The sequence below is a fragment of the Eucyclogobius newberryi genome, unplaced genomic scaffold, assembly GCF_026437365.1.
Source record: "Eucyclogobius newberryi isolate DKJ021-1_F unplaced genomic scaffold, fEucNew1.0.hap1 SCAF_9, whole genome shotgun sequence".
In the NCBI taxonomy this organism is placed as follows: domain Eukaryota; kingdom Metazoa; phylum Chordata; class Actinopteri; order Gobiiformes; family Gobiidae; genus Eucyclogobius; species Eucyclogobius newberryi.
In genome coordinates, this window is record NW_027316532.1 from 29,208,303 (window position 1) to 29,218,909 (window position 10,607).

A 10,607-nucleotide genomic window follows, 5' to 3' on the forward strand; every position below is an offset into this window, starting at 1 on the left:
ACCGGGGAGTCACGGGGGCGCTGGGCCGAGGCGGGTGGAAGCGGCGAGAACTACGCGGACAAAACATAAACAGTTGGCCGCCTTTTAAAAAAGTGTCCCCCCCCCCAGGTCACGGCTGCACACACACGAGCGGCTCCAGCCAATACGGAGGTGGCGACGTCTTCCGCCCTGAAGTCACGCGAGAGTTGGCGGAAGGTTACTGTCGGACAAAGTTTGAGCGGACCGAACCCGCCCGCGGAGCGAGAGCCCATGAACGCGCTTTTTATGTTATAGTGATTTGAGTTTTGCGTTTCCCTTTATGATGTCATGTTGCTGTAGCCGCGTGCGGGCCTGAAACAGTCCTTTTATTGTGGGGCTAACTAACTTGGTTTTATTGCAAGGTATTATAAGACAGTTTTAAATTAAAACTAGTCCCAAGGAAAAGAGGCTGTTACACAAAACTGTCTTTGTGGTGTCTTAAAAATTGTCAAATTAAATACGTGCAAAATAAGTACAAATGAGTACGTATTGTTTTTATTTCCTTTTAATGAGACATAAGCCACACCAGTTTGCACACTATGCTTTGGAGTAGACTTTGTAGTTCTTTCTATTTGTCCCAGCTTGATTTTATAAAGGAGCAAGTTGTCCCTCTGTGGGGTAAACACAGAATTACAGTAAGATTATAACTAAGATAAGATAAGATAAGATAATCCTTTATTGTCCACACATGGAGAAATTATAGATACAGAGGTAGATACAGAGGGAAAGAACAGATCACTTATAGGAAGTTTGAAAAACACTCACAATAGAAGATCTCTTATAAACAAAAACTCCTACAGACAAAACCTCCCATTTCCCAACAAGGGATGGAGGGGAAAAATAATAAAGATAAAAATAAATAAATAAATAAATACCATTGCATGTGATCATGACAGTAATTGCACATGAATATGTGTCACGACAGTAATTGCACATGACAGTAATTGCACACGACAGTAATTGCACATGAATTGCACATGAATCATGACAGAAATTGCACATGAATATATAGTCATTCATATTGTTAAGATACAACAATTACATGAAACAGGACACAATTTACAAGTGATCAAGAAGTAGTTGGACTCAATGCCCCTGTAGGGCACAGCTACTGTCTTTTCTTAACCGAAACCATGTGAAATGCCACATTACATTTATTGAAAATACACATGTCCGAAGTAGATTTTTATTAGCGTAATTTTGCCGTTTCCTCTGCTCGACGCTCGAGTATTTGCCATGAAAGGTTAGACCAGAATCATGTCTGAATGAATAATTATCCCAATTTAAGAAATTATATGTGTTAAATTTTACAATGATGACATGAATTAGGTCAATGTCCAGTGTTTTCCGCTGCTTTCTTCTGTCAGCAGTGTTTTCTTGTTTGCCTGGGTCCAGCTCATCAGACAGTATTTTATGTGAGAAAAATTGTAGCGTTTGAGTACAATTTTGAGGCCTCTGCTGTCAAATTATTTCTAATCTGTTTGGAATTCACCAGATTCAATGTATTGAATAATTATGTTTCTCACATTTTTAACATGTCTTTTAAATGACAACTGAGAGTCCATATTAAGACCTAAATACTCTTGTACCACTTGTGGGGCTTGCCCATCTGCCATAACTGTTGGATTGCTCTTCTTATTTGCAGACTTTGAAAAAAACATACACATGGTTTAATTAACATTGAGAGTTTTTAAACCAATCACTGACTGACACCATTACAGATGATAGCTTATCAGCAGCTTGCTGCTTTGTTTTTGCATGGATATAGATTTAGTGTTTGTGTGAAGGATATAAAAACCTGGCTGACACTTAATTATCTGGTTCTTAACCCTGAAAAAACCGAGGTCATTGTACCAGGCCCTAAACATCTTTGAGACGCTTTTATCTGAGCAGATAGTCACACTGGACAATGTCAGTGTAGCCTCTAGTTATACTGTAAGAAACCTTGGAGTCTTATTTGACCAGGAGGTCTCATTCAAAGCACATATAAATCAAGCCTGTAAAACAGCCTATTTCCATCTGCGCACTATAGATAAAATCTGAAAAATCTTGCCTTAAAGCGATGCTGAATCCATGTATTTGTAACGTCTAGATTAGACTACTATATCTTGATGCTCGCAGCGTGTCCTAAAAGCTCCATAAAAAGCTTTCAACTGGTTCAAAATGCAGCAGCAAGATTACTAACAGGAACTTAAAAAAGAGAGCATATTACGCCGGTGCTCGAGTCTCTTCACTGGCTCCTGTCGAGTTTAGAATCAAATTTAAAATCCTCCTCCTGACTTACAAAGCCATAAATGACATGGCCCCATTCTACCCAAAGAGAGTTTAGCTACCAAGCTCCTATGTTATGGAATCAGCTCCTGTTTACGTTAAAGAGGCCGACACAGTCTCTTCATTTAAAACCAGGCTTAAAATGTTCCTCTTTGAAATCGCTTATGATCAGGCCAGTTAGGAACAGAAATAAAATCCTACAGTTTCCCAGCTACACTGTCCTAGGAGCAACTATGCTGGGGGAAGTATGGCAGCTTGAGCACTATCCTCTGCTGCTGACTACTTTTTCTATCAAACAATATTTAATATTGAATTTTACTTGCAATCATTGCTTTTCCTTTTCCTTCTCCTACTTTCCTGCCGGGAGTGGAACAGGCACATTGATGACCTGTGGACCCAGATGCTCCTCGAGTCACTGGAGAAACTGTCTCTACTCCATATGGACAGTTCTTCATCTGCCTCGAAGAACTGGTTCTCCACCTGAGTGGCCAGGAGCCACTGTCTATCTTGCGTCCGCCTGTCCGTTCGAGGAAGTCGGATCTCTCCTTTACAGTGGAATTCCTCTAAGTTTCTACTTTTTCCTAAAGAGGTTTTGTGTTTTTTCCTGGCCGAGAAGGAGGGTCTAAGGACAGGGGAGCTTGGGACGTTTGTCCAAGGACACAGGATTCTGGAACATTGCCAAGTCCCTATGAACATTGTGTAATCTGTTTTTTTCACTGTAGCCCCTCGAGGCAACTGCTGTTGTGATTTTTGGCATTACAAAAATAAATTTAATTGAAATTTAATACAGACTATAGTGTTATCTAGTACATCTAGTAAATTGTTGATAAATGGACTAAATAATAGGGGGCCAAGGGTTGAGCCCTGAGGCACACCTACATGATTAGACATTATATCAGATATTTTATTCTCGACCCAAACACATTGTTTTCAATCTTTCAAGAAAGATTCTACCCACTGCAAGGCTTTTGGTGCGAAGTTAAATTTGGATAATTTGTCAATCAAATTATTATATTATATTCTTAGCTCAAGGTAGACGGCCGCAACCACACACCCCTTGTCTAGTTTAGTCTTGATATTATCTAAAAGAAGAAGTTTTTCAGATGTTAAATTATTAGTTCTGAGATACATATTTCTAGTACTTTTTATATTGCAGGGAAAATACTTGAGGTCTATAATTGCTTATCATGTTTTCCATGCAGCAGGAAACAGCCCTTCATAAATTAAGAATTAGGAATTTTACACATAGATGTGATTAGTGAGACTTCTTCTTTTTTTTAATAGATGTGACAAAATGATGATTTAGGGCATTAGCGATCCTCATATACTTTGTCCTAAATTTTCAAAAAAAAATCAGTTTTATTGGTCTATTTCCTGTAGCAGACTTCCCTCATATTTTTTTCAGGTTCTGCCAGCTCTCCTTAGCATTTCCTTTTGAACAATTAATAGCATTAATGATGATTTTGCTTTCCTTATCACTTTTGTGACTTTATTTCTTAGAGCAGTGAACAATTGACCATAATAATCTTTCTTACTTTTGAGGGCTTTTTGAAGCGCCTGATCCCTTTGTTTCATGAGAGACCATAAATCTCCATTTACGTTTAATGCAACCACGTCTCTGTCAAACAAAGTCCAGATTTGATTGATACAGAAGATGCTGAAGCTGAACTCTCTTTATATGATGCTTCTTCATGTTCAGAAGTGTAGTGGTCATGTAGTTAAAGTACATGTAGAGCGAGATCCATGGTTATTACACACAAGAGTATGTGTTGTTGTTACTGTTGTTACTGTTGTTGTTGTTGTTGTTGTTACTTTTAATGGCGGTAGACAGCCGCCATTTACGCACTGACCCTCCTGGATTGCATCAGGAGGCGCGTTCGGGCTTAGTCGATGTTCATCCACATTGAAGTTTCCGGTTGAACCCTATTGGTCAGTAAGAGGCGGCTCTACGCTCTCATTGGACACTTGAACTCTTGTAAATCATCCAGACGAGGCGCAACTAAACCATAACGTACATCGTGCTTCTTACATGTGCGTGGCGCTTTACGCTGCAAACATATAATGCCCCGTAGATACATGATCGCAACGCAAGCAACGTGCTCCTGTCACGTGGTTCGGACGCCCCGCTCCTCAGCCAATCACAAAGGCTCTGTGCTTGTTGATGCGCGCTGATTGGCTCACGGTCCCGTGACACATGGCCGGTAAATGGCTCTTTCCTTTAGCGCACAGCCCTGTACTCTCTTTAGCCCGTTTGTCTTTGACTCAGCAGTGCGTTTTTATGGAGCCTAAGAAGGACCAGAGCGACCTGTTCGCCGGCTTTCGCACGGTGTTTAAGTCGTTTGCCACAGATGCCATTCACATCGGGCAGGAGCCGGAGCAATGGAACTCGAGGGCAGTGGTGCCGCTCATTTCTCTTTCTACCACATTCAAGCAGAATGGGCCAGGAAACCACGCTGTAAGTGATCTGCCATGGCTATTTAAGCATATGCTGAGGGAGGAAGCGCCACAACGTACTGGGGTGTTGGGTGCCTCACGTCACAGCCTATATAAAACAATAAAATCGGCTATTTTTATTTCTATCCTATAGCAGAGTTATATTATTTTTTTGATTTTATGTTTGTTTTAATCATTGCTCAATGTTTTATGTTGCACCGAATCATCAAAGCAAGTTCATATGTCTGTTGGCAATAAACCTTGCCAATGAACAGCTCAAACCCGTTATTGGATGAACTCAGTGATAGTTAATAAGAATTTAAATGGTCTACGATCTTCTGGTGAATGTTTACAGTTGGTCTTGTTCACACAGTTACACAAATTTCCTCAAGGCCATGTTACGTCTGTTAATGAGGTTGTTCACTTGTAGTAATGAATCATTTCCAAAAGGAATCGAAGATCATTTCAGATTCTTAAGCAATAAAGTCGCCTTGTGTTTGTTTAGTGACGGGTTGGCTCACATGTAACGTTTTGTTTGATTTGTGTAGGGGTTTGAGTACAGCAGAAGTGGAAACCCAACCAGGAATGTGCTGGAGAAGGCTGTGGCAGCTCTAGATGGAGCCAAGTATTGTAAGTCACAAATAGTGTCTTTAGTAGGCTTGTTGCTTCTCTTGTCCTTTTATCTTATCTTTAATTTTATTCAACATCATATCTGAGCTTTGTAATCTTGGCATCGCTCTGAACTATTATGATACAAAAGAAATCTTGCATCAAAAGAGAGCGCACAAGTTTTATTCTCTGGTTGGATTAATCATTGTTTCAACTGTTATAAACTCTTTCAAGTATTTCATTCTGACACACTGAGAGTTGAAGTTTACGATGTAATTATGTCTTCCAGGTCTTGCTGTTGCATCTGGACTCGCTGCCACTGTTACCATTACTCACATGCTCAAGGCCGGCGATGGGATTATTTGCATGGACGATGTTTACGGAGGTGTGCCGGATCTTTGTACCCAGAATGAAAGGGGTTACTGTTTAATGTTAATCATTTTTAACAACTTTTTCCCCCTAGGAACCAATCGCTACTTTCAAAAGGTTGCTTCTCAGTTTGGCCTCGAAATCAGTTTTGCTGATTGTACAAAACCAGAGCTGCTTAAAGCTGCCATTAAGAACAACACAAAAGTAAGAACAAAACCTGTATGAGTTGATTTGGTGTGTCCCTATTCTGTTAGTGTGCATCAAAGTCACAAGGTTTTATAGTTTAATTTCCTGTTTGAACATGAGCAGCAGATGTGAGATACTTTGAGATAATTGCTACCTTCAAACCACATTGCAAACATTGGCCAAAACTCAGAAACGCCTTTATTTAGTCAAATTAATGTTTGAACCGCTGGGAAAAATGATCCCTGCATTTTGTATGGAATTAAGTGTATCCATAACATAAATAGAGGTATTCATTTAAAAAAAACAATACTAATTTTCTTCACAAACTCCTCCTTGACTGATGTAAAACTATGATAAATATTTACTCACCAAACATGAAAACACATCAATGGAGCTATAAATGCGTTTATTTTTATGACTGCTTCTATTGATCTGTATTGCCTCTAATCGTACTTGGTACAATATTAACACTTTTTGTTTGACTTTTATAGATGGTGTGGATTGAAACCCCAACCAACCCAACAATGAAAGTTGTGGACATCCGAGCCTGCTCAGATTTAGTCCATGAACACAACAAAGACGTAATTGTAGTAGTGGATAACACATTTATGTCAGCCTATTTTCAGGTGAGAGTGGTGTTTTCAACATTTTCTGTTAGATCTATACATTAAGTTAATTCCTATACATGCTGTGACAAGTTACTGAGAATCTTTTGCATTTCCCCAGCGGCCATTAGCTCTAGGAGCTGATATATGCATGTACTCTGCTACCAAATACATGAATGGTATAGTATTCTTCCATTCTCATACATCTTGTCTATTTCCCTTGGTTTTCTTTTCGGTTTTGTCTTACATTCCACTTTTCCAGGCCACAGTGATGTAGTAATGGGTCTTATCTCTGTCAACAATGAGGCCCTCTATGACCGGCTCAAATTTCTTCAGAACGGTGTGTAAAATAAATATGGAACGTATGAGTCATAAGTTGTTATTACTTAAATGTAGTGACCTAATCCCTCCATTGTGGTGTTAAACAGTAACAAATCATTTAGTTATAAGTGTTGCATGTGTATATATTTTTTTGTTTTCCCCTTTCAGCCCTTGGGGGAGTACCATCTCCCTTTGACTGCTACTTGTGCAACCGGGGCCTCAAGACGCTGCAACTTCGCATGGAGCGACACTTCAAAAACGCCATGGCTGCTGCAATTTTCTTGGAGGCGGATCCCAGGGTGGAGCGCGTCATTTTCCCAGGTGACTAAATGTATTCAGTGAAGGAGGGGATAATCTCAAGATAAACTGTAGCACAGTTTATTTAAAAAAAAAAAAAAAAAAGCGAAGCTTTTTATACGTATATCTTGAGTTCGTAAAAGTTTGCAATTAGAGGTAGGAGATGTTTTGAGTGTGTATAGTCTACAATCAACACTATTAACTCAAAAGAAGACTGAAACATGTAAAAGTGTCATCTTTCATGTGATATGTTTTGTGATGCGTTAATATCATCTGAACATTGCTTTTATTTTTTGTCATTATTAGCCACCTCCAAATGCAGATACATCACCATCAATCACCATTTCGACAAGACATGGGGAAAAAAAGACCTAGATGAGTTACACAGACTACTTGACGAGACTTTATTTTTTAATTAACAGGCATCCCGTCTCATCCCCAATATGAAACCATGAAGAAACAATGCACTGGATGCCCCGGAATGATCACCTTCTACATCAAGGGCAAACTAGAGCATGCGAGCACCTTCCTCAGCAACCTCAAAGTACTTTATATTTCCCTTTCCCCACTTTCACTTAATCCTGAGTAGTTGAGTAGTCATGTTGCTTTTGTGTTTGATTCAGATGTTTGTTGTTGCTGAGAGTCTTGGTGGATATGAAAGTTTAGCCGAGCATCCGTAAGTAAATTAAAGCCCGTCGTGATGTACACTTTTACCACATGGGGGCAGCAGAGTTATTCTTCAGTGCTCAAAGTAACACTGTTATCCGTTATTTAGGGCTCTGATGACCCACGCTTCAGTGCCTGAAAACGAAAGGGCTGTGCTTGGAATCAGTGACACTCTGATCAGACTTTCAGTGGGGCTGGAGGACGAGGAGGACATCATTGAAGATCTTGCTCAGGCACTGTTGGCTGCTGTAAGTATCTGTGCTCAGTGAACAATTTAATACAGATGGTACATTCTTAACTCATTTTTGGGTGAGCGATGGAATCGTGGTAGTGCTGCTGCTGAGTATTGTTTCTGTCCCGGGTCTAAATCTGGCTAAATGAACCAGAAGAACCCTGGTGTGTGGCCTGTTTCATTAATCAAAGAATGAATGCACTCTCTGGCTCGGTGCGTCTTGCTCAAACCATGTACGTGTTTGTGATGGTAATGATGAGTTAAGTAATGTGCACTGGTTTTGTGTAAAAGTCACATCTGTCAGAATGAAGACAAATGGGCAGTGAAGTGAATAAACAATACTGGAAGTTTTGACCCGGCATTCAACTTTATCCGGATGTCCTAAAAACCTACAGTAGATGAGCTATAAAAGCCACAGTAAAGGATGAGATCGGATAGTGTGTGTAATAAATGAGTCTTATTGTATATGCTGTGGTTTAACATTAATAACATTATGAATGAAAAACATTCTATTAACACACAACAATATGTAACATAAAACTGTTTGTTTCATACTTAAGAACAGTTGCTTAGAAACCAGCTCTCTCCTTTTACAAGAATGCTCTTTTTTGTTCACAGAATGATATTGTTATCATTTGTATTTGTCAAAGTGATAAACGGTAGTCATTATTCACTCACTCACTACTCTATGGTGATAAACTACTGACGTAGCCATAGCTGCCCTGCGGTAGACCCTCAGACCATTAACAATCACTCTCACACACATTCACACTTAGGAAAGGACAAGGACAAGACAACAGTATCCACCGGATCGGATCAGGGTTTAAATAAAGTGTTCTGGGGGTGTTGGGGCCCCCAGAACACTTCATGTGTGTTTGATCAAAAATAACTACACCAATACAATAAGGACTGTACATTTATATTTGATAAAATTTGGGTTGTAAACATGGTTTGATTCATCGCAATGCCGTTGGAGAAAGATGGGGAGCCTTGGGATGGTTTCACCTCAAGAGAACCTGTGTTCTAAACCTTTAAATCACAGCTTTTTCTCATCTTGGTGCAGTAAATGTATAGCGCTTTTGTTGTTGTTCGTCCCTTTTTTGCGCTGGATGTAGTTAATCTTGGATGTGATACGATGGTCGACTGATTCCCAATCACTGGTAAATTAGATTTCCATAAAGCCTTTTTGCTGCTCTTACTGCTGTATCCAGTGCAGTGGTCTGTGCCTCCCCTCCCAGTTCACCTTCATGCAGGCTGAATCTAAAAAGCTTAGCTGCCAATCTGTAGCAAATGGAAGTGAAATGGAGACAGATACCCCTGTTGACTCGCAGCAGTCCCAGGAAAATGCATGCTTGATGGGCTATGCACGTAATTGTTTGGGAGAGCAGGTTGTTCCCTGACAGGCTTCTGTTTGGGTTGATTTTAGCATTAAAACAATTCTAGCTGTGATTGCGATCAAACCAAATTCAGATTGCAAAGTAAAAATATTTGTCTGGAGAATAACTAATCTAATTATGCCCAAGTCTTGCTTCCTGCTCCAAGTACAGGATTATTGATCTTTCTGTTTATCCCTGTGCTTGTTCCCTTTGCTTAGCACCCGGAGAAGAAGTGAAACGCCTGTATGGGACCCCGTAGAGAATGAGGCATATTCGACCACTCCGGATCAAGAAGTTGAAGTAAAGGGATTGTACGCACACGGACATCAGATTTTGAGCTTTATAAAATCATCCATCAGGGAACAAAGGAGTATATCTTTATTGTTAGTACTTGCATTTTACATATAATCTTTCTAAATGCCTTGAACAACAGTAGTATTATTATTATATCTCATTGCTTTATTTTTATGTTTATATGTTGTTATATTTGACTTCAATTTCAGGGGATTTATTTACAAGATAATTATAACTTCATAAAGCCTCATGTACTCCGTGTCATTGCAGTGTCTTAAAGGTGCACTATGTAACTTTTCTGAAGGGGGGGCTGCCACCTGCTTGTCTCCATGGAGATGTCATTGGCTGAAACTTTACATTATATGGCATTAAACATCTATCTTACCCATATGATATATAATACATATAATGAGGTTCATTATGATAATTTATTTAAAAGGTTCTTTTTCAGACCAGAGGTTACATGTTGTCAGCTGATTTACACATTTTGTCATCCTGCCTGCTCTGGTAGGTCTGCAGTCTTCTTCAGGACAGTATCCCAGGTGTGGAAGAGTGAAAAGATGCCCTCGCTGGATTAAGGAGGCAATCAAAATACAGAAACATGACCACAGGATTATAAGCCGTGACGAGGGGGTCTTTTTACGCTCCCACACCTGGGATACTGTACTAAGTTCGACTGCAGATGGCACTGACGTCTTACCGCTACTGTTAGGAAGACGGCTCCTGACACTGAAGAAGATTGTGAGTGAACGGGCGAAACTGTCAAACAAACAACCTCTGGTCTGAAAAAAGAACCTTTTTAAATAAAGTCACCAGATCAGCCACCTGAAAAGTTACATAGTGCATTTTAATAGATTTGCATTCCAAATGGGAGGCAATGTATTGATAATTGTATACCAGAAATAATGGCGCAACATTTACAACAATTTC

At 39.7% G+C, this 10,607-nt stretch overlaps 1 protein-coding gene across 1 annotated transcript; it reads left to right on the forward strand.

Annotated features, from left to right (window-relative positions):
- The first annotated feature begins 4,477 nt into the window (after positions 1-4,477).
- On the forward strand, positions 4,478-9,902 carry LOC140353928 (cystathionine gamma-lyase-like). The gene is made up of 12 exons (XM_072438726.1): positions 4,478-4,744; positions 5,271-5,352; positions 5,621-5,716; positions 5,795-5,904; positions 6,378-6,512; positions 6,613-6,670; positions 6,754-6,831; positions 6,981-7,133; positions 7,532-7,653; positions 7,733-7,785; positions 7,885-8,023; positions 9,602-9,902. The coding sequence occupies exons 1-12, from the start codon at positions 4,484-4,486 to the stop codon at positions 9,617-9,619; spliced, it is 1,305 nt and encodes a 434-aa protein (XP_072294827.1). The 5' UTR covers positions 4,478-4,483; the 3' UTR covers positions 9,620-9,902.
- The last annotated feature ends 705 nt before the right edge of the window (positions 9,903-10,607 follow it).